This window comes from Enhydra lutris, unplaced genomic scaffold (genome assembly GCF_002288905.1).
Source record: "Enhydra lutris kenyoni isolate GAN:26980312 unplaced genomic scaffold, ASM228890v2 scaffoldscaffold46, whole genome shotgun sequence".
NCBI classification, from domain to species: Eukaryota; Metazoa; Chordata; class Mammalia; order Carnivora; family Mustelidae; genus Enhydra; species Enhydra lutris.
The window spans coordinates 17,228,572-17,251,179 of record NW_019154130.1 but is presented as its reverse complement, the minus strand read 5'-3'; the positions used below and the strand labels follow the sequence as shown (position 1 = coordinate 17,251,179).

Here is a 22,608-nt window from a genome sequence, read left to right as displayed (position 1 = left end):
CCGGGAAGGGGCGGGGCGGCGCGGCGGGACGCTTAGGTGCTCGGCCTGCTGGCGGCGCTGAGCGCTCGGCTACGCTGGGCGCGGCGCGAGCGGAAGTGGCGACGCTGGCGTCCCCGGAGTCTGCGGCGGGCGGCAGTGACGGCCCCAGCGCTGACGGCGGCGGCCCGGGGGGCGGCGTGGACGCCCGCGGCGCCGGCTGGGGCATCACCGCCGGCCTCGACCCCGAAATGGCGCTGCTGGCGGAGCACCTGCTGAAGCCGCTGCCCGCGGACAAGCAGATCGAGACGGGGCCCTTCCTGGAGGCGGTGTCCCACCTGCCGCCCTTCTTCGGTGAGCCGGGGTGGAGGTGGGGAGCCGGCCCGCAGCTCTGCCCCAGAGCGCTCCCAGACGCCCGACGCCCCCGAACCCCCATCTCCCGAGCATTTTCCAGCCATCCCTCTCCTAGACACCCCGAATCCTGTTTCCCCAGGTACCCAAGACCCCCTTTCCTTCCAGGCATCCGCAGTTCTCCCTATCCCGGACCACTCCCAGATCCTCCTCCCTCCAACAGGGCACATCCTCCCTTTCTTCCCAGAAACCCCCAGATGCTCGTCTCCATTCCTTCATCTCCAGGCGGCTCACATTCCTCCATATCCTTCAGATGCCCCCAGTTCTCCACTTTCTTGGGCTCCCCCAACCATCCCTCTCCCTCAGACACCCCTCAGTTTTCCAGTCTTCCATCTCCTTGAAAGCATCCCACCCCTTCACCCTCAAATCCTATATCCCTTACCCCATCGTTCCCTTCTTCCTTTTCAGAATGACTTTCAACACCCCCCCCTTAAAATAATCCTCCCATTTCATAAGCCCTCTCTTTGCCTTATTCTCCTAGCCTCTCCCCCACAGGACCTTGTGAACCCCTCTTTCCTCAGAATTCCCCCATTCCAGATCAAAGACACCCACCCCACCCGCACTCCAAAAGAGATGCAAGGAAGCCAGGAAGGAGGAGGAGGAGGGTTTTGAAGTTGGAGTTTCGAAACTCTGGCAAAACCCTTTGTAGGGGGAACCACCTAAGCTTTTTCGTCCATTTAGAATGGGGGTTGGGACAGGGGAAGCTGCTTTGTGGGGGTGACATCAGACACAGGGTGCTTGGTGTAGACTCTAAAAGAAGACCCCTCCCTTGTATATCAGGACCAGGAAGGCTGTGGGATCGTGAGGAAGGCAATCCCTAACCCAGCTTCAGAGCCTCATCCCTCTCTTCCCTGAGCCCAGTCCAGGCCCTGGATGGAAAATGGGAAATAGAAGACAATACCATCTGCTCCTGCCCTTTGCCTTTCGGGTCCTGCCTAAAGGGTGCAGCTTGAACCTCTGCTTTCTTCTCTTCCTTGTGGGCTTACCCAGCACCCTGCCCTGCTGGTGTGCTCAGTGGCCTTGCAGGAAGATCCCAGTCCCCAGGACAGAGGTTGGTGGCAACCCACAAAGAGACAGAACCTTAACACTGACTTGGAACTGAAGAGATCTGGCACCTGGGCAGTCACTCATGTGTCCCCTCATGGATGATCCCCCTGCATCCCTGAAATGGGGATGCCTGTCTCTAAGGCTAGCTGCAAGGAGTAAATGTGTGTAGAGCGCTGAGGCTTTAAGTGCCAGATAGATCCTAGCTGGGGGTGGGGTGGGGTGGGGGGGTTGTCATATGAGTTCCTGGATTGAGTTTTGGTTCCTTCCCATAGTAGGTGATTAATCAGTGTTGGAGGGAGTGCAGTCGCTGGGTTTGTATGATCCTCCGACCGGGGTAAGCAACCCGACAGCAGGGTCTTGGTCCTTTATGTCTGCCATTGCGTCCTTAGGACCCAGAACAGTGCCTGGCACATAGTGGGTGCTTAGTCAGTACTCACGGACTGAAGGAAATGTGCTTATTATTGGTATTTCAGTTGTTGAGATAACACAGACCCTCCAGGCAGGGGCTCAAGGAATCTTTTATTTGTGCCCTCCCGCCACCCTTCCTCTTGTTCTGTGAACATTTGCCGGACAGAGCTGGCATGGCCTGGACAAGGATTCAGAATCTGTTGAAGCTAGTGGTTCTCCGCTGAGGGCGGTTTGGCCCCCTCAGGGGACATCCAGCAATGTCTAGGGGCATTTTTGTTTGTCACAGCTTGGGTGGGGGGCGTGCAGAGAGGTGGCCACTGGCAGGTAGGAAGGCTGCAAAATACCCTCCCGTGCACGGGTCAGCCATGGCCACAAAGAATGGATCCAGCCCCAAATGTTAGCAGTGTCGAGAGAAACCCGGAGTTAAGCCCTGTGATCTTTTCATTCCTTATCGTCAGCACTGGTACACGTCCTGTGGTTCTGTAGCCCCTGGAATTGGGGGTGGGGTGGGGTGGGGTGGGGTGGCGCTTCATTGGATGTGATTATCTGGCTGGTTTTAGAGGAAAGGGGATGGTGGCCTCTGGAGCCAGCAGTGCTCTGATGCCTGAGGCTGAAGAGCATCCCCTCCTCCCTCTCCCCGATCTCAAAGGACCCTTGTGTTGGCCGTGAGCTGTGTGCTGTGGGCAATCACATCTGTTGACAGAGCCCCATTGATACAGAAACTCCAGTGGGTTGGCCCACACAGAATCGTTCTCAGCACTCTAAAAAGAAAGAAAAAAAAAATGCAGTGGTCCATTTGGAACCATTATGCTCATCTGGGGAGAGGAGTTCCTCTGGAGGATTTAAGGTTTCTGAGGACGCTCCCACCAGGGGCTTTTCTCTGGGACTCAGGGGCCAGTTGAGATCCATTGTTGGCTGTAACACAGGGGCTCTGTGAGCTTTCGGGAGCGACTGGTCACCTGGATGATCTGGGTGGTTTGTGTGCGTCTTTTGAATGGAGTGGGTCTGGCTCAAGGGTTGCAAGAAGTCTGCGGGAGGTTGCAGTGACAGTTCCCTCCAAAGCAGTTGAGGCCAGATCACTTTTTGAGTTGGGGGCCACTCTGCGCCTTGGAGAATATTTGAATGACGTCCCTGGCTAGACGCCAGTAGCATCCCCTCTCCCCAAGTTGCAGCACCCAGAAATGTCTGCAAGGAGACGAAATATGGCCGAGAACCACTGTTCTTGATATACACGGGGCAAGGGGCTGGAAGCTGTGTTTTTATTTTTTAATTTATTTTTATTTAAGTAGGCTCCACACCCAGCATGGAGCTCAACGTGGGGCTTGAACTCACAACACTGAGATCAGGACCTGAGCTGAGATCAAGAGTCGATCATTTACTGAGCACTTACTATGTGCCAGTCCTCTATGTGGATTCATTCCGTAATCCTCTCAGAACCTTTGGAGGAATGGTTTTTTGGTTTGTGTGTCTTTGTTTTGAGAGCATCTCTCCCAAGCTTTCAGGGTATTTTCCTTCTGGACTCAGTTTTACCCACCTTTAAGGGGAAAAGGTATAAGCTGCCTTTTCCACCCAGCTCTATAACCTGGCCATCTTTCCAGGCAATCATCGTTTTTTGGGGCTGCTTAGAACTCCTTTGTTTGAATGTAGCTGTCATTTATGTAATCTGTGCCACCCCTCTCACCCCGTGGAACATTCATATCGCTTCCCCTTCTCTGCTCTGGTAAACAATGCTGCAGTGAACATCCCAGTGTATGTTTCATTGTGTACTTCTGTTGTTAGTTCTAATTTTTAGAAGTGAAATTGCAAGGTCGATGCATGTGAAGGCTTTTAACCTATTAGAGCAACAACATCACTTTCACTTCTGTCCAGTGTAGTTTGTGGCAGAATAGGCTGGCCTGGGTGGATGCTCATTCTTGAGGCTGCAGGTCAGATGTGGCTTAGAGCATCCCCCTTGTGGGCTAGCCCATCCTCCTTCTCTCCAGCTTTTACCATGCCCACTTAGAGTCCAGCCCTTTGTCCATCTTCTTCCACCTTGACCCAGTAATTGGATCTCACCTCTGAGTGATCAGCTTGCAACTGACTTGGGAGACCTGCTCTCTCCTCTTTTAGGTCAATCATGCAGCAATGTCCTCCAGCATTAATAGCTAGAGGGCGGAGGGAGAGACTTAGATGTCATTTCATCTTGTCACTCCCTGCCCAGAAGCCTCAGTGGCTCCCTATTACCCCACCTTCAGATCTTTGCTGTAGCCTCTCTGAATAGCTTACAGCCCCACAAACGGTACCACACCCTCACTTGCCTCTGCTTGGCACACCACTCTTCTCTAGCCTACCACCTTCGCTTTTGCCTGACTGGGTTCCTCCTATCTCCACGGAAAGGTTGCCTCATCCAGAAAGTCTTTCCTAACTCCCTTAGACTACCGTAGAACCTATCACATTCTGTGACTTCGAGCCATTTCAGTGCCTAGTCCTGGGCAAGCTAGATGTGAGGGCAAGCTGAGTGAATGCTTTTGGTTCCTCTCCCATCCCCCCCCACCGGGTTCTTTCTAGAAGCAATTTTTCTTTTCTCTCCCTTTCTAAGTTAAAATACATAACTCCTAAACCATACCCATGGCAGGCATTATTAATCAATTGTGACCCTGTTCTCTCCCTTTTAGTCTAGACACAACCTTGGTATTTTTCTTCACATGCTGTTCCAGGTCAGACGTGGTGTGTGACATCACACCTATCCACTTTCGCCGTTTAGCGAGATGGTGCGAGAACCAAACGGGATGATTTCCGTCTCCCAGGTCCTGAAATCCAAATTCTGGGAGTGATTTTTCTTCATTCAGATCTCTTATTTAATTAAACGAATGTCTAGAGAATCAGGCGTTACACATATCTGGTGCTCGTCAAGTAATCCTAGAGAAAACCCCAGAAAAAGTGATTTCCCATCCCTTTGGTTCGGTGCTTGCTAAATTTTGGGGGGTCAGTGGCAGCCCAGAAGCACAGAATAATCTTGTTATTCAGCCAGAGAAATCGAGGCCCAGGATGTAAAGTGACTTGCCCAGGGTCACACAGCTGGGAGTTAACGAGTAGAGTCTGACTATAACTCAGAACTCTGGCCTCCGGACTCCTTACTCAGTTTTGGCTTGTGCATGCCTTCCTGCTCTCCTGCCTTCCTGTCTGAGAGAGGAGAACCGTCCCTTCCTGCCTGCCATGAAGCCAGCCTGGACTGGAAAAGCACAAGGCTCGGCCCGGCCCACAGTGACTTGTCCAAGATGCAGGGAACCACAGACCAGATATACAGGTTTTGTCTGGGGTGTGTTCCTCATCGTTGGCCTACCCAGGGGGGCCCATGACCCTTGCTCATTTGAATGCAAGTGTGAATGACTAGGATATGGAAGTCCTCCAGTGGGGAGGTCCCAAGCAGGTCAGATTTTCCTGTAATTGGGATGAGGCATTAACCCGCCTGGGAACCAGCCCTGTTAGCACCCCTTGGTCTATGAGTAAAAGGTTCTCCTTCTTTAGGAAAGGTTATTCTCCCCATTGCGGCGAGCACCTTCCAGACCTTGGGACCACCTGTTTTGGTGGTTTGGCAATGTTTTGTTTTGCTTTTTAAGTTTCTATGGATAGATGTTTATTTTTGGTTTTATATAGAATATCCTCAGAAAGAGAAGACGGTCTGTTAACCCTCTTACTACAGCAGGTTAGTTCTCATTCTGGTTGAGTGTCTGTTAAGGGCTGGATTCTCTAGAGATGGGACGTAGACCATATGCCTGGGAGGGACACTTCTAGAAGGAAGAAACTAGGTCCTGTGAGAGAAAGAAGCCAAAAATACCCTTTCTGCAGTGGGTTTTTGCAATCTTGAAACCACCCGCAGACTCTCGTTATTAGTTGGCAGTGCATTTGCAAGTAGTGAGGGCCCACTGGGCTCAAGGAGCACCTACTGTGTGCCTGCTTGTTGTCCTAATGCGTCCCGCTTCCGATCTCCTCCAGCCCCAGTAAGATCGGGGGAACACCTGGCGGGAGGGCTTCCGCTGGCCCTGTTTTCTCAGCCTCTTGTCTTCGGAATGGCTGTGGGTTGGCTGCTTTTGAGGCCCAGCAGGGAGAAGTCACTTTGGGTAGACCAAGACAACTGGGGTCTGTGGTGTGCAGAAGGCCTTACTCTGAACATCACAGGTAGATGAATGGAAAGAAATAGGGGCATTGGTGCCAGGCTGAGCCAGCCTGAGCTCCCGCCCTGTTTCCCTGGTGCCAAGGCTGGGTCTGCACAGAAGCTCACCCCCTCCCTAGGCCTGCAGCCCCGACTGTAAAGCAGGGACACCGGGCCTCCCAGGAGGACTGATGGAGGTGATCTTCTCCAATAATTTGGTACTCGATGCCCTGAATTGCTCCACCTTCGCACAAGTAGGACAGGTGGTCCTAGGCCTTCAGACACTCACTCCCTTGCCACATGGCCCTTGGGAAACGAAGATCTTTCCCAAAGAAGCCATCTCTGGGTCTGGTGATGGGCTGCCATCTGAGACTGCTCCCAAACGCTCATTTATAACCTCTGAAGGTCAGCATGGAGCACAGACCCAGGGCGCCCATCTGCTCTGTTCTCCAGGGATGGTGATCGTGTCCTCCTCTGCTCCATGTTCTGAGGAGTCTGGCTCTTGGGTCAAGGTCCAAAGTCCGTCCTCTCCTCCTGAAGGGAATAAAATGGAGAAACAGGACAAAAAAGACCAACTGTCCGTTCTGTTTCTTGCTAGCTTAAGAGGACCTCCTCACCTCCAGCGTGGGGCTGCTTGGAGGAACAGGTCCCCGCTGCGAATCCCTTAGGGGCAGAAAAGTTGGGCCCTCCTGGGGCCAGGCAGTGCATCCTGCCAAGGGGAGCCACCTAGTGGGTGTCAGAGCAAAAGGAAAAGAATGAATGACAGGGCTTTATAAAATATAATGCATATCCCCGTGCCCTGCCCCCCCGCCATCATAGCTAGCTTAACCCCCATTTTGAGTGGCTCCCATGGGCCATAAGTGGCTAGTTGAAAGCCACTTATGATGACTCCAGGAATGAAGAAGAGTTGTTACCATTTTACAGAAGACACTGAGGTTCAGAGTGGTGAAGGGATTTGACCAGGTGGAGCAGCTAGAAAGTGGGTCTGCAGGGCTTAGATGTGGGCAGACTCTGCAATGGGGGCAGGGGGGCAGTCTTAAGTCGGCAGAGTCAAGGCTCTTTCTTCTGGCCCTTCCTCATGGCTTGTGTGTTTTGGGCAGGGGGGTAGGAGGTCCCCACCTGGCATGACAGTACTTATTTCCCTGAGCCCTGGGTTGGCAATGCAGAGGTTCTGGTCTTAGGTTTCATTGTTTCCATTTAAAAAATAGCACGGGTGGGTGTTAACTCCTTTTGTTACCTTGTTACAGTGTTACTTGTATCAGGGGCCTTTTTCTTTCTTCTTTCTTTCTTTCTTTCTTTTCTTTTCTTTTTTTTTTTTTTTTATTGTTAGAGTGTTAACTGTAGGTGAGCTTTTAAGTCATTAGAGCTGATCAGCCCTCTCCAGGGTCCTATAAAAACCAGCTAGCTCACACTTCCCTGTGCTCGGAAGTGATTCATTTTCTGCGTTGCTGTTCCCCCCAGTTCCTTACTCCACTCCCTTCTGAGATCTCGTTTTTTTAGCCTTCTGGAATACATTTGAAGTCATGATTTTACGACTGGAGGTTTCCTGCTAATTGTATCCATACCCATTCATGGAGACCCCATTCCTCCCTCCCTCTCTTCCTCTCTTTGTCTTTTGATTTCTCAGTCATTAGGATCATTCTTTCCTGGATTTCCTGTGCCAGTTGCAAAAGATGGAAATGATGGTATCATTTATATAGTAGTAATAATAATAAGCAAAAGAATACTTCTTTGTTTCTGGAGCGCTTCCTAGGTGCCAGAGACCATGCGGAGCCCTTTACACGCACAACGTGATTTAAGCCTCAGGTCAGCCTGATGAGTCAGAGTCCATTTTGGGCCTTGTTATACAAATGAGGAGATGGAGGCTCAGAGAGGTTAAATGATTTCTCCCAGGCCACAGAGCAAGTGAAGATAAACCCATTTCCCAACCACATTCCCATGTCAAGGCTGGTTTTTGCCCAATGAAGCAGGTAACTGTGGACAAAGAGAGTTGGCATGTCATAGGGGTGATTTTTTTTTAAAAACTAATGTTTTAGATCGTTTGTAAACATTCTTTCCTCCTTAGCCAGGATTTTTTAAAATGGCAACTCACAGAACAACAATAAAATGCCTTATCTCAATAAGTTTTAGTTTTAGGAAGGTGGGCATTCTTAGTGTTCTTATTCTTCAGAACAGGCCTTGTTGCAAACTGAGCCATCATACACACACATAAACACCCCCCCCCCCACATACCTGTGGATTAATAAATGATTCACCTCCCTCGGCTGTAATTTGAGTGCCTCTCATTATGATCCTTTAACCCAGGACCTGTAAAGTTAATCCGCCCCACATCTTTAACAACAAAACCTTATTATCCAGCTGTTGCGGGAAAAAAAAATTGAATATGAAATAGAACCTTCCCAAACCAGGCTCCTAGCATCATCAACAACACAGGTATCCTGTTCTTCCTTTCTGGAGTAAGTATTTATGGGTTGGGCTAGGTGTTTTGAGTCCTGAGTCACACAGGCCGAAAGTGAAGGCATTGTCTAAGAAATGGAAGGCTTTGTATTCCCAAGATGCACTGAGAGGGTGGGCCAGGTCTGGACAGGTGTCAGGGGTCAACTCGCGTGGAGCATGCTGTGTTCTCCCTCAGAGCACGGGGACTGTTGCTTTCCCCCCACGCTGAGGCCAGAGAAGGCAGAAATGAGCCTGATTCTGGGTGGCATATGCTAACTACTGGTTTGCAGGGACTTCTGCTCTCTGGCCGATCTCACTCATCTGAACTGTGGTGAAGACCCAGGTAGGAGGTTGTCCAGCCAGAATTGTTGCAGAGGCCAGGTACCAAATGCTCTTTTGGTACCCACATTTTGCCGGTGATGCTTACACAGTTGGCTATTTATTTTCCAAGTATCTAGCAAAATGAAAGCACTGCAGAGAAAGCAGGAGGAAGTGACCATTGCCCCTCAAGGCAAGTTTCTTTTTGAACTGTGCAGAGCTGTTTAGTGAAGGGTTGAGGGGGTCTGTGAAGTTACCGGGTCACACCTTTATCATCATTCATAGTTTCAACGATGGCCCCTTTCAGAAAACTGTGCATGGTGTGCTTTACAAAAGCAGGGACATTTGTGTTACCTTTTGATGAATCTCATACAGAATGGCCAGTGCATTCATAAAACTTGGTAGTGAGAAAATATTTCACTGCTTTCATTTCATTTTCTTATTATTCTTGAGATAAGGCATTTTATTATTGTTCTGTGATTTGCCATTTTTCTCTTGAGTTGGGTGTCTTATTGATTTGTGAGAGCTCTTTACATATTAGGGACAATAATCATCAGTCCATGGTTTGTTTCACTGATCAGCACCCTCAACCATCAGTTTGTTGTTTGCCTGTGATTAGTGATGGGATATCTCTTCATGCCCCACACAAGAGGTTGCTGGATTTTGTAATCAGATTTGTGGTATTTTCCTTCATGCCTTCTGGGTTCAGTAGCAGGTTTAGAAAAATGTTCCACACCAAACAGAGGGGGCCATTTGCCACATATTCCAGATAACCAAGGCCTATCTGTATTGAGAATCTGTGCTCATTAGAGTCGGTCCTATGGAGTAAGAGGGTGGAGTTATATCTGATTTTTCTTTTTTTTTTTTATGTTTTTTGTTGTTGTTGTTGTTGTTTGGCTTTTTTTTTGTAGACAACTTCCTTTCTCCCTGGAGATGGGAGGAAGAACCAGGTAGCCTTCCAAGCCCCCTCCCTCCCTTCTGGCAGAGGGCTTCTGGATGGCATTTTAAAGAGCCTGTTTGCTGACAACAATTAAAAAACAACTTTGAGGTATCTGCCAGACTGGTAAAACAAGAAAGACAATTTGCAGGCTGGGCTGCATAATTATAGGAGCGGTAAGCGGTCACGCTCTCTCTGGAGCCAGCCGGCCTGAGTTTAAACTGTTTGAAAGGCCACCATGTACTTGATGATTAAAATCATCTTCTGGTTTTCCTGTCAGAGTACTCTCCCATTGGTTGCGTTCACATGGGATGGAAACATTCTAGATAGAAAGATGAGGAAGTAGTGGAATGAGCCTGTGTCCTGTAATTATGTTTGAGTGCCTGGCTTCCCCTGTGTGACCCTAGACAGGTCCGTTGGCTTCTCTGGGCCCTGTGGCCTTGGGGTTGTCACGGTGAGCACCCCTCGTTGGCCTGGCACCCGTGGGCTATGGCCAGTAAGGGACCCGAGCCCGGCATGGACAAGGCACTGGTGCATAGTCACTCTGGACTTGAAATCTGAACCCTGAGTGGCAGCCTCTAGAATCCCACATGGCTGCTTCCCTGCCCCAGGAGGCTTGCTTCCAGACTGACCTCAGTGTGCGCATGTGGGGGCCACGGGGATGCCTTGCTGTTGGGAGTGGCTTCTGGTGTCTGCCCCCCCCCCCCCCCCCCCCCGCTCCCCCTCTGCTTCCAGTCCTAGAAGGTGTGCTTGTGGCCAGCCTTCCTGCCCCCCGGTGGAACAGAAGCTTTTCCCCCGCGTGCAGGCCACGCTGCACAGAACCACCGCTGTCAAGGCCCGGCGACTGCTGACAGTGGGGCCTCGTGACCCACAGAGCACACTCTCAGGGGAACGGGGAACAAAAAGCCTTTCTTCTGCCACCAGGGCCACTTTGAACTGCACAAGAGCCTTTTCAGAGTCCAGGAGGCTGGATACCCTTTCACTGCCTCTCTGAAATGCATGTCGGATGACCGGGGTCACCGGGACGCGCCCATCAGTCGCCCAGGCACGGCTGACGATGGCCTCTGGTGAAGGCACCCCCCCCCGCCCCTGGGGTTCCTCTCTTCTTGCTTGGCTGGTGTGCCTTGCCATCAACCCGCAGCCCGACGAGCCTGGCCAGGGGTGTCCCACCTCATTCGGGCCCCAGATGCCTCCTGAGCGCCTGACGGGGTCCAGTCACTTGCCAGGTGCCAGGGACACAGGGGAACCTAAGCTGCTTCGTCCCTGCCCTGTCAGAACTCGAGTCCAAGGGGGAGACGGAGGTAGATGGAGGCACATGTGGGACCACAAGCACGGTCCCAGTGAAACAGACTTGTAAAAAAAGCAAAAGGAAAATACATGACTTTAGGAGCAATAACTAACCAACCAACCACAACAAATATAACCCTGACTTTCCCCCCAGCATTGGATAGGACCATTTTCTCTTTTCTTTTTTTTATTTTTAAAGATTTTATTTATTTATCTGACATAGAAAGAGAGAGACAGTGAGAGAGGGAACACAAGCAGGGGGAGTGGGAGAGGGAAAAGCAGGCTTCCCACTGAGCAGAGAGCCTGATGCAAGGCTCAATCCCAGGACCCTGGAATCATGACCAGAGCCAAAGGCAGACGCTTAACGACTGGGCCACCCAGGTGTCCCTGTATGACCATTTTCAAACACAGGGAGACAGTGAAAGAATTTTACAGAGAAAATTTGTATACCCTCCCCCTCTCCTCTGCCATTAACATTTCACTGTCCCAGCTCGCCATCCATCACTACACCTGTATGCTGGGACAGTGTGCATTTTTGACGCCATCTCTGAGGAGCAGCCGTGCCTTTAGATGGGCTGTGCTGGTCCCCACATACCACACACCCGTGGCACCTGGCTGGCCCCAGTGAGGGTCAGCGTTGGTGACCCCTGGCCGTGTGGCCAAGAGGGGAACAGGCACTGCGGGTGGCAGTGGGCGTCTGGGCTCATGTGCAGTGTTCGTAGAGTCGAGAACGTCTTGTCCTTTGCGGGAGCTACTAGTCCCGCGCCTCAGGGCTAGCAAACGGCACGACCTGTCGAGGCTTCTGCTGGATGAAGGCCATGGTTCGCCAAGCGGGATGAAAGAGCAAGGTGGAGTGGTCAGCTCATGTAGGACTGCCCTGGGCAGGTGGGCCTGTGAGACTGCAGGGCAGCCAGCTGCCCGGACCCCCTAGCCCAGCGCCTCGGAGCTGCGCCAGCATGGCCCCCCGGAGGGAGGTTTGCCCCCACAGGCCCCAGCCCCGTGCCCTACAGCAAGGGGCCTCAGGCAGTCAGAACATAGAGGGGATGCAGGCACAGGCCAAGTGGGTTCCTGTTTGGCAGAGATTCTGTGGGTCCTGGTGACTTATAAGCACAGCTGGGTGACATCTAGGTGGCATATGCTGGACCATGGAGCTTGAGGTCACAGAAATGATCCAAATCCATTTCTCTCTCTCTCTTTTTTTAAGATTTTATTTATTTGTCAGAGAGAGAGAGCACAGGCAGGCAGAGTGGCAGCAGAGGCAGAGGGAGAAGCAGGTTCCCTGCCAATCAAGGAGCCGGATGTGGGACTCCATCCCAGGATGCTGGGATCATGACCTGAGCTGAAGGCAGCCACTTAACCAACTGAGCCACCCAGGCGTCCCCCAAATCCATTTCTTGAGTGTTCATGCACTGGGCACTCTGCCAGATGCATCCAATGCATGGTTTTTAATTCCTGTGACGACCCCATGAATTAAGTGTTGTTACTGTCCCCTTCTGACGTGAGAGGAAACTGAGGCACACAGGTGAGACTTGTTCATTAGGGCATGGTCGAGGCAGGATTCAAACCCCACCTGGCTGGGTGACTACCCCATTTTCTTCCCATTGGGTTTTGGGGTATTTCATTACTGTTTCCCCGGTGCACTTCCTTTAACAGCTATGCTTAGACTGTTCCCGATGGCTGGCCAGCTGTGGCCGGTCACCTTGGATGGAATTCAGCCTGAGGTGGTCCCTCCCCCGGTCCTCTGCTCTTGTGCGGTCAAGGTGGCGTTCACACCGAGGCCCCCGCTGGGCAAATAGAGTCTGGCACTCTCCTTTCCACCTCGTTTCCACCTCCTCCCTGCCCACCCATGGGTCTGGTACCCACTTCAGCCTGCTCCAGCATCTTTGTCCCCTGCGCTCTGTATCAAGTGTGGAGGGTCTCTGGACGCAGCACTGAGGACAGCGAGCACGTGTTGGGGAGTTCAGCTGTCTTTAGGCTCTGAAGGGGAAGTCCATGTTGAGCCTGCTCATCTTTAGTCCTCATGACAGTCTGCCAGGGGGTCCCAAAGGAGGGAAGGGGGCCAGGCAGGCCACCGGCTGCTCGTGTTTCAGGTCTACCAATTTCTAGGTCTGCCTTTTTGCAACCCAAAGGTGTCACTGGTAACACCAAGAAAGGAACCAAGAACGGGAAAACAAAACAAAACAAAACAAAAAACCCTCCAGTTAAGAACATTCTGATTCCAGGGGCGCCTGGGTGGCTCAGTGGGTTAAGCCGCTGCCTTCGGCTCAGGTCATGATCTCAGAGTCCTGGGATCGAGCCCCGCATCGGGCTCTCTGCTCAGCAGGGAGCCTGCTTCCTCCTCTCTCTCTGCCTGCCTCTCTGCCTGCTTGTGATCTCTCTGTCAAATAAATAAATAAAAATCTTAAAAAAAAAAAAATTAAAAAAAAAAAAAAGGACATTCTGATTCCAGAGATAAAGAAAACATATGTCTTGGAAGTGAAATGTTTCAACTCTTGCCTGCGGCATGTCTGATCGGTCCTGTTGCCCCACTAGCTAGATGGGAAAGCTGAGGCCGGCGGAGCTGAAGGGATACACCCAGGCCCACACAGCCCGTGCGTGCAGAGCTGGGTAGGTCGAACCCACCTTCCTTATGCTCTGTTTTTTTTTTTTTTTTTTTTAAGATTTTATTTATTTGACAGATAGAGATCACAAGTAGGCAGAGAGGCAGGCAGAGAGAGACAGGAGGAGGCAGGCTCCCTGCTGAGCAGAGAGCCAGATGCGGGACTCGATCCCAGGACCCTGAGATCATGACCTGAGCCGAAGGCAGAGGCTTAACCCACTGAGCCACCCAGGCGCCCCTCCTTATGCTCTGTTAAGTGACTGGGATCACACTGCTGGTGTGTTCCCCCACCAGGTTCTAATGCAGGGTCTCAGAACCACGGAGCCTCTGAGTCCCCAGCTTATTTCTTTCTTAGAAGCTGGTCAATGAGAGGTTCATTTTTAATAAATCGGGCCCCTCTCCTGCCCTATAAGATTCCTCAGTCTGCCTCTTGGCCAGCTGGTCAGGTAGCGGTGACCTGCCTTATTGGCCAAGATGGGCTTATCAGAGCCTCAGTTCTGCAAGGTACTCTATAGCTGTGCTGCCCAGTGTGGCAGCCATCTCCACATGTGCCATTTATATGTCAGTGGACGGAAGTCAAATTAAAGTGCAAAGCCAGCTCCTCGGTCACACCACATTCAAGTGTCCGGTAGCCACATGGGGTCTATTTTTAGTGCAGATATAGAACATCTCCATCACTGGATGAAGCTCTGGACAGTGCCGTCCGAGGGAGAAAGGGTACTGTGGGCAAAAGGGTTTGCCCCCTAGATATTCCAGTTGCATTTTAAAGGCTCTGACAGGTCCTGCAGCAAGAAACCGGTCTCACCGGGGGCCCAGCACTCCATCTTAACTTGCCCACGAACCTTTTCAACACCTACAAATAGCGTGGCTTTTCTGTCAATACACCAAGTGACCTTCCTGTTCCCAAGCCTCTGTGGCCATTCCTGAATCTTCATCCTGGCTGGGAATCTGAATCTCTCTTCTTGTTTTGTCCCCAGATTGCCTCGGGTCCCCAGTGTTTACTCCCATCAAGGCAGACATAAGCGGCAACATCACGGTATGTACCTGGCCTGGCAGCCACAGCCCAGAGTCTGCTCCAGTGCCCCGCTCCCTGCCGCAAGCTTGAGAAACAGGAAGGAGATGGGGTAAAGAGGCTTGGCCCTCGGCTCATCCAGCTCAGGGCTCAGGGTTCCTGGTCCTCCTTTGCAGTCATACCTCCCAAGCACAGCCTGACTGGGACCACGATCTGAAGGGTTGACCTGAGCAGGAACCCAGTTCTTGTGTCCACCCTGACCAAATCAGAAATAAATTCCAAAGCACACAGGTGCAGCGGCTCAGCCCTTCCCTTCCTTATTCCTGGGAGCTCCTGCTGCCGTCCCCTAGCCACCAACCTGCTCCCCATGAGCATCCACATAGGGCCTGGCCTGCAGTCTTAGGCGCGTCCCAGCAGCCCTTTGAAGCTGGTCTGTCATTATCCCCATTTTACAGATGAGGAAGCTGAAGCTCACCTAAGGTCACACAGCAAGGAAGGGGCAGAGGTGGGATTCTGAGCCGAGCCTTGTTCCTGGACACCCGTCCACTTCTGATGCTCGGTGTCTCGGGAGCTCTCAGTAGTGGTTGGAGAACATGGGCTCCAGAGCTTGTCTGCGCTGGAACCCGCAGCCACCCATACCAGCTGTCACTGTCCCCTCTCTGAGCCTCGGTCTCCTCATCTGCAGACTGGGATAATGTCAGAGTTATGTCAGGATCGCTGTGCAGACCAAACACAGCCGCGCGCCCATGACCTGTCGGCTGGCGGGAGGTGCTCAGTACATGGAACCAGTCACGGCAGCTACGGTTACCAGCCCCGCTGCTGGACCTGGTGCTGGTGGGCAGGAGGTGGGGTGCTCCCTTGGTGAGTGTGGGGGCCGGCCATCTGTGAGGACAGCTTCTTCAAGGGGCAACCCCATGTGCTCCATTTCAGAAAATCAAGGCGGTTTACGACACCAACCCAGCCAAGTTCCGGACCCTGCAGAATATCCTGGAGGTGGAGAAGGAAATGTACGGAGCAGAGTGGCCCAAAGTGGGAGCCACGCTGGCGCTCATGTGGCTGAAAAGGTGACGGGCTTGGGCGGCAGGGTGTGTGTGGCTATGCGGCCTGGGGGCCCCGCTCTGCAGAAGAGGGACTTCCGGCCCTACTCTTGCCCCGCGAGGTCACCTCCGTTTCTTCCACATAGGCACCCTTGTGCGATGCTAGTTAGTAGCTGAGGAAAAGCGCCCAAGGGGTCAAGGCCCGCCCGTTGGTGATGCTCCCTGTTCCAGCCCCACCAGAGACCTAGCAAGTGAGTGCATACTCCGGGCGTTGTGCTAAACATTCCCTGCGCCTGATCGCATCTCATGTGGTGGGAGTTAGGTATGATGATTATTTTCGTCTCAAAGAGGGAGGCTAAATCATGTGCCTGGGTCACAAGGTCAGAGCTGGGATGCAGTGACGAAGCACCGTTGTGCAGGTTGTGCATTACACAGAGGTGTCCTGTCTAGGGCTGGTTACATCCTGCATATGCTAGATTCATATGACAGCACTTGACAGATACAGTGTCTTGAGAAGAAACTCTTATCTAATTTGCACAGATTTGTCCCCTGGGCTGGGGGGTTGGGGAGCAGGGTACCTTGATATGGGATTTAAACCCAGATGATCTTACCCTAGACTTGAGAATGCTCATAATCACTATATACATTGTTTTTCCATCAAATACCTAAAGCCAGATACGGTTGTTCCCATCTTACATATGAGGCCACCGAGGCCCAGAAAGACGCTGGGGACAGGCTACGTTGAGCTGGCTGGTCACATTACACATCACACAGCTTGCTGCGCTCACATTGCTCTCTGCCAGCCTCAGAATTCTCACTGAGCTGTGCAGACACCACGAAGCCAGGGATGCACTCTTGGCCCCACAGATGTTCCCGGTGTTGCCCTCTCTTGGGTCTGATGTCAGGTGTCAGAAAGGGTGCTCCTCCCCTGTCTCTCCCCCCATCCCCTGGAACCAGTCCCCTCTCCCCAACACACACTTCCCTGGTGAAATACAGCAGGGACAGTCAGCTCCCTGGAGGGCGCAGCCTTGTGGGTGTCAGGGGGTAGGTGGGCTGTGATTGACACCCTTACAGCATGTTGTAGGAACTGCCTCCACCGAGCTGCCCACCTGGGTCTGTCAACAGGACACTCCCGGGCTCGCATGAGGACTGCTGTGGTCTCTCCATCAGCATGCTCTGTGGGTTTCTGGAGAGGAGCAAGGCAGATGGTGATGTTCAGCCCAGTTAGGTTGTTCATGTCCAGGTCAGACGTGGACAGAGCCAGATGACAGGGAGGGCAGATGAAGGGAGATGCCAACAGGCTGAGCATGTGATAAGCACCTGCTCTGTGCTGGGTGTGTGGGATGCCCCACTAAATGAGGCAGGGCCCCACTGGGGGTATCACAGCCTGGGCGGGGCATCGGGCTGGTGGGTGGATCCTGAGAGCAGGATAGCAGAGCCTGGAGCAGAGAGAAATCAGGGAGGGCTTCCTGGAGGAGGGGTACCAGGCAGATTCTCCGGCACTGAGTAGGAGGTTCCCAGGAGGATGAGGCCTTTGAGAGGTGGGAGGGCAGGAGAGGCCTGGTGTATCTGCTGCTCTGGGATGGTCTGGTCCAGCGGGCTCTGAATGTGAGGCAGGAGCAGGGAGGGACCAGGTGCGATTGGACAAGGGTGAGTCCCAGCATGATCGGGGTGCTGGGGAGCCACTGAGGGCCATGAAGCTGGTCAGCAACGGGTCAGATGGTGCTTCATCCTGGCTCCTGGGTAGAGGGCTGGTCATTCGGGCTGGGGGTAGGCAGGGGCTCAAGAGAGGTGGTTGACCCAAGGCAGGGCTGGGATTGTCTCCTGGGCTCAGTTCCACAGCCCAGGCTGATCCCTGATGGTTAGGGGTTCTAACTCAGGCACAGAGAACTTCCATTTATGTCATAGGCGATAAAAGATCCCTTAGTCCCAGTGTTCCTGCCCCTGAGAGCCCTCCAATTCGATCCCTACCTCCCTACAGGGAAGGAGCAGAGCAGCTCATGCAGGAACCCTGGAGGGACAGTGAGGGATGGCGAAGGAAGAAGTCCAGCTCGGGGGTGAGACAACTGAGTTCGCATCCTGGCCTTTGCCCAAGGCTTTCAGGGGTGCCTCAGTGTTCTCTGTGAAATGGGCGGATCATAGAGCTGAGGGAGCAGGAGATGAAATGTTGTGCATTAAGGGACTAGCTTGTACCCATCTTTGACATAGTTACCCTGCTGTACCCCATGGCCATGGCTTTCTCCTGGCTCTTAAAATATCATCCTTCCCCTGGAGGAAGGGCCCAATTGGCCTCTGTAAGTGTGGACAGTGGCTTGGGGCCACGGTCGGGGTGGGGAGCCTGGGCGCAGGGCCAGCCTCTTCAGCATGCCCAGTGTGTCCAGAGTCCGTGGTCCGTGAGCCCTCAGAGGGCCAGTACCACATCTTCAGCCCTCAAGTGCTGACGACCATCGCCTGCCGTGCCAGCTGAGGCAGGCCAGGTGGGCATAGAGATGGGCAAGGTGGGCCCAGACCTGCCTCGTAGACTGTATAGCCCAGTGGTGACTGTGGTCGGCAAGATGCTGGGGACAGGCTGCGTTGAGCCGGCTGGTCACATTACACATGAGGCAGGTTCAGGACAACAGCTGGGTGTTGACCCCTGCCGTGTGTGTGTGCATACCTGTGGCACACAACAGGTGCCTGAGTCCAAGCACATCGGGGTCTGCCCCAGGCTGGAGTGTGCGGGCTGGGCGACGGGCCGCGGCGTGCGGGGTCCTGAAGGGCTGTCTCTTCTGTGCCCCAGAGGCCTCCGTTTCATCCAGGTCTTCCTCCAGAGCATCTGTGACGGGGAGCGGGATGAGAATCACCCCAACCTCATCCGTGTCAACGCCACCAAGGCCTACGAGATGGCCCTCAAGAAGTATCACGGCTGGATCGTGCAGAAGATCTTCCAGGTGAGCCCCTTAGCCATGGGCCCCTCGGGCTCCCAAAGGGCTGCCTGTCTGTGCGGGGGGAGGCTGGTGCACCAGGGGGCCCTGTCCCGTGTGCTTGGGCCCAGAAGAGAAGAAAGGCTCCTGGACCCACTGGGGCATCTGCTGAAGAGACCCTGGCCTGCAGGGGTCTTGGTGGCTTATGTTGGGATGATACTGGCCCAGGTTCCTGGAAATGAGGCTCCCAGGGTTGCCAGACTGAAGGCCCACTCTGGAGATGAAGAGGCTTGTGGGGCACCCTGCACACTGTTGCCGGCCACGCTGCCTCTCTCTGGGCCCATTCATATTTTTTTTTTTTTTTTAATTTAGTTTCCAGTCTCACAGTTTTTTTTTTTAAAGATTTTATTTATTTATTTGACAGACAGAGATCACAAGTAGGCAGAGAGGCAGGCAGAGAGAGAGAGGAAGGGAAGCAGGCTCCCCGCTGAGCAGAGAGCCTGATGCGGGGCTCAATCCCAGGACCCTGGGATCATGACCTGAGCCAAATGCAGAGGCTTTAAACCACTGAGCCACCCAGGCGCCCCTGGGCCCATTCTTCTTGCCCAGCCACTCCTGGCCCAGCCTCTAGCCTGCAGCCCATCTGCATTCCCCTGTGAACCGGGATCTGCCAGGCTTGCCTTCTTCCCACAGGGCACCACGGGCTGGGCCAGGAGCCAGGCTGGGTGTAGGCAGGAAGAGCTAGGCCCCCTCCAGGCTATGCCGGCATGGCTGGCGACAGGGCCCATCCAGGGTGGGCGCCATGAAGCCCTGCCCTCCCCGTGTGCTGCTCCCTTGCCAAGTCCTCACAGCCGGCACCTGGGTGGTGAGGGTGTGTGCAGCCCACATCAGATTGTGTTCTTCACTAACGCACCACAGGGGGTGGGGGGGCGCGGGTGCAGTCTCCCCCCCACCATTTCACAGATGAGGAACTGGTGCTCAGAGAGGTTAACTGTCTTGCTCCAGGTTGCACAGTAAGAGGGGATCTGGGATTCTACCTCCCTGAGCCTTCGCCGCCTCCTCTTGCATATGGGCGTAAACTAGGCCCCATCTCCAGGGGTCGTAATGATGATCGAACAAGCTATCACGTACAAAGTGCTCGGCGCACACTCTACACTGTCATTCTGTGTCTTGCCGGTGGTATTCGTCATGACCGTACTATTTCAAGTTGCCTCAGCCTATCAGACTCAGCCTAAGCTGCTCATCCAGCGACGTCCTTTCCTTTCCAGTTCTGAAGTTCTGTACATTTCTGGTTCTCTGTACTTCTCACCGATCAGGGAAGCCCTGAGAGTTATTGAAGCGTTGCTCCCTGAAGGCCAGGAGAGGCCACAGTCCGTATTAGCAGTGAGCTCCCCCAGTCCGCCTTCTCCAGAGCAGGGAACCCAGAGGCCAGAGGCTCCGGGGTGCTGGGCACCTGCCCCATGCCTGGTATCATGCCGAGCACTGGGCACCCACCCCCTGATCCTTTACAAGAGCAACCTGATTCGGTGGGTGCCATCATCATCCCCATTTTACAGATGAGGAAACCAAGGCTCAGAGAGGCTAAGTAACTAGCTCAAGGCTCACAGCTAGTCGGTGGCACAAGCTGGACTTTGAACCCAGGTCTGTCGGTCCCCAGAGCTCGTGTCCGTCCTGCTGTCCCTCACGGGGGTAGAAGGACACACACATCTCCCTCTTCCTTTCCCTTCTGATGCCACAAGGAGCATGGATCTCAGGGACGTCCACTCCCAGGACCCCACCATCCCTGGCCCTGCGGCCCTGCTTGGTGGCCCTACCAGTCCTCTAACACCATGCCGCCTACCCCCCCCCCACTTTTGCCCGTCTCAAGGCAGCGCTGTATGCGGCTCCCTACAAGTCCGACTTCCTGAAAGCACTCTCCAAGGGTCAGAACGTGACGGAGGAGGAGTGCCTGGAGAAGGTCCGCCTCTTCCTGGTCAACTACACGGCCACCATTGACGTCATCTACGAGATGTACACCAAGATGAACGCTGAGCTCAACTACAAGGTGTAGGCACGACCGGGGCAGGGGGCCCCTCACAGCACCTGGCGAACCCGAATCACTGTGAATCAAGCCGGCAGGCCACCCCTGGAGCCACCCAGAGGCCGGTGGAGGCCTGCAGGGGACGGCAAGCCCTGATTTTCTTTTTTTAAAAAGTCATTTTGGGTGGTTATCCTAACGGAGCAATATATAACAGTCCTACTTCCGAATCCCCTTTGAATTTCACAACAGCACAGACTGACTTCCATCCCTCCATTTCAGTGTGGTAAAAATCAATTAATGTTTCTAATCAAGTCCTAAGGGTTTTTTTTTCCCCTTTCTCTCTTTTTTTCTTTCTCCCCATGCGGAGCATAACTCTGGGGGGAGCTGTGTGTCATACACCTCAGTTGAAAAAGAAGCACATGTCCTTAGGATCCAACCAAATGATGTTTTGGGTATTTTAAGGACCATGAGGAGTTTGATTTAAAATTACACAGGGCCCCTGCGGTGGGCTTTTTTTTTTTTTTTTTTTTTTTTTAAGCAAACTGGTGTGTCTTCTCATGTGGTTTGTATGGCCCGACCTCACAACACTATCATTATCGATCCTGCTTTTTCTTACTGTCTTTGGCCAGACAGTGTTTTTATAGCTGAAACCAACCAGCAAGCCTTTGATGGGCAAGTAGGGGGGGGGGTGTTATTTTAAAGCTATCAGGCACAAATAAGTGACCACAGTTGACTATATTTGCATTCTTCTGCATAGTAGTTTTCTTCAGGGACAGCTTTTCCAACCTAAGAAACTACCGACCATGTGTATTCTCTCAAAGGGGGAGAGGGCAAACCCTCCCATCTGCTGAGACCCAGGGAAACGCCTCACTGCCTTAACTGTCCTTCCTGGCACTAAAAAGAGCTGTATTTTTTAACGTGTTGGGGTAAACAGAGCAACCCCAGAGGAACTGATATGTGTTCCAAACCCAATGAGGAACAATTGGTGATTTTTATGCGAGAAACTAAATGATCCTTAATAAATAAATCTTTATTTTGGAATCACATCAGTGTGCTGTTTTGGTTCACGGGTCTTGATCTCTAGCTTCTTCCAAAAAAAAAAAAAAGGACTGCGTGGCAAATGCCGAGAGATAGCCGCCCCCTTGGCCAGATGGGACAAGTGGACAAACGCATTCACCAGTTTGCCTCAGTCTCCAGTGATCCCGGCCTCCCTGACCTGTGGGGTTCTCGGCACTCTCTCATAGGCTGACACTTCTTCTGATACTAGCGTTAAATGGAGACAGAATCTTTATTTTACTTCATTCCTTGAGCCTCCATGGAAGGGGTGGGGGGTGGGGAAAAGCCTGGCAGAGGAGGAGGGGCAGGGCACACTCCAAGGTGAGGTATAGGCAAAGACCTGGTGGCTTGACACACAGCACATAATGCGCATGCACGTAATTGTGCTACGAAGGGATTTGAACATGACCCTGAAAATGACGAAACGCCTTCAGGTGTCTCCTGCTCCATCCAGCCAGGTAGCCAGTTTGGAAGGCTGCCTCCAGCATGACCAAGGGATGGTCACCTGAACCAAATTTTTTACTGTCTCTGATTTCATTATATTTTCTACTGTTGCTGGTCTAGGAATGCTGCTGACCTTTCTAACCTGTAACTGCTTTTCAGGCTTTTTTTTTTTTCCCCACTTTGGGTTTCCTGGAAACACAAAATTCTGCCAACACATAAAAGGAATTCTGCATCTTCCTTTTAAAAACAGCCTTTCTGGGGGCGCCTGGCTGGTTCTATCCATAGAGAATGTGACTCTTGATCTTGGGGTGGTGAGTTCGAGCCCCACGTTGTGGGTAGAGATTATTTTAAAAAATAAAAGAGGGGCGCCTGGGTGGCTCAGTCAGTTAAACATCTGCCTTCCATTCAGGTCATGATCCCAGGGTCCTGGGATGGAGTCCCACATCGGGCTCCCTGCTCAGTGGGGAGTCTGCTTCTCCCTCTGCCCTTCCCCCACCTGCTGGCCTGTACGCGCTCTCTGACAAATAAATAAATAAAATCTAAATACATAAATAAGTAAATAGCCTTTCTTTATGTCTCTAACAT

The 22,608-nt window shown here is 52.7% G+C and overlaps 1 protein-coding gene across 1 annotated transcript; it reads left to right on the top strand.

Annotated features, from left to right (window-relative positions):
* The first annotated feature begins 162 nt into the window (after positions 1 to 162).
* LOC111156541 (glycolipid transfer protein) lies at positions 163 to 21,565 on the top strand. Its single transcript, XM_022517509.1, has 5 exons — positions 163 to 330; positions 14,529 to 14,587; positions 15,494 to 15,627; positions 18,380 to 18,530; positions 20,371 to 21,565. Exons 1-5 carry the CDS (start codon positions 228 to 230, stop codon positions 20,551 to 20,553), a joined length of 630 nt encoding a protein of 209 aa, XP_022373217.1. The 5' UTR covers positions 163 to 227; the 3' UTR covers positions 20,554 to 21,565.
* The last annotated feature ends 1,043 nt before the right edge of the window (positions 21,566 to 22,608 follow it).

Bases quoted from the DNA above. Each gene is read 5' to 3' on its own strand.
- LOC111156541 (XM_022517509.1), top strand. From the start codon at position 228: ATGGCGCTGCTGGCGGAGCACCTGCTGAAGCCGCTGCCCGCGGACAAG. The intron at 15,628-18,379 runs GTGACGGGCTTG...TCTGTGCCCCAG, and splicing joins GCGCTCATGTGGCTGAAAAG to AGGCCTCCGTTTCATCCAGG. The intron at 18,531-20,370 runs GTGAGCCCCTTA...GCCCGTCTCAAG, and splicing joins TCGTGCAGAAGATCTTCCAG to GCAGCGCTGTATGCGGCTCC.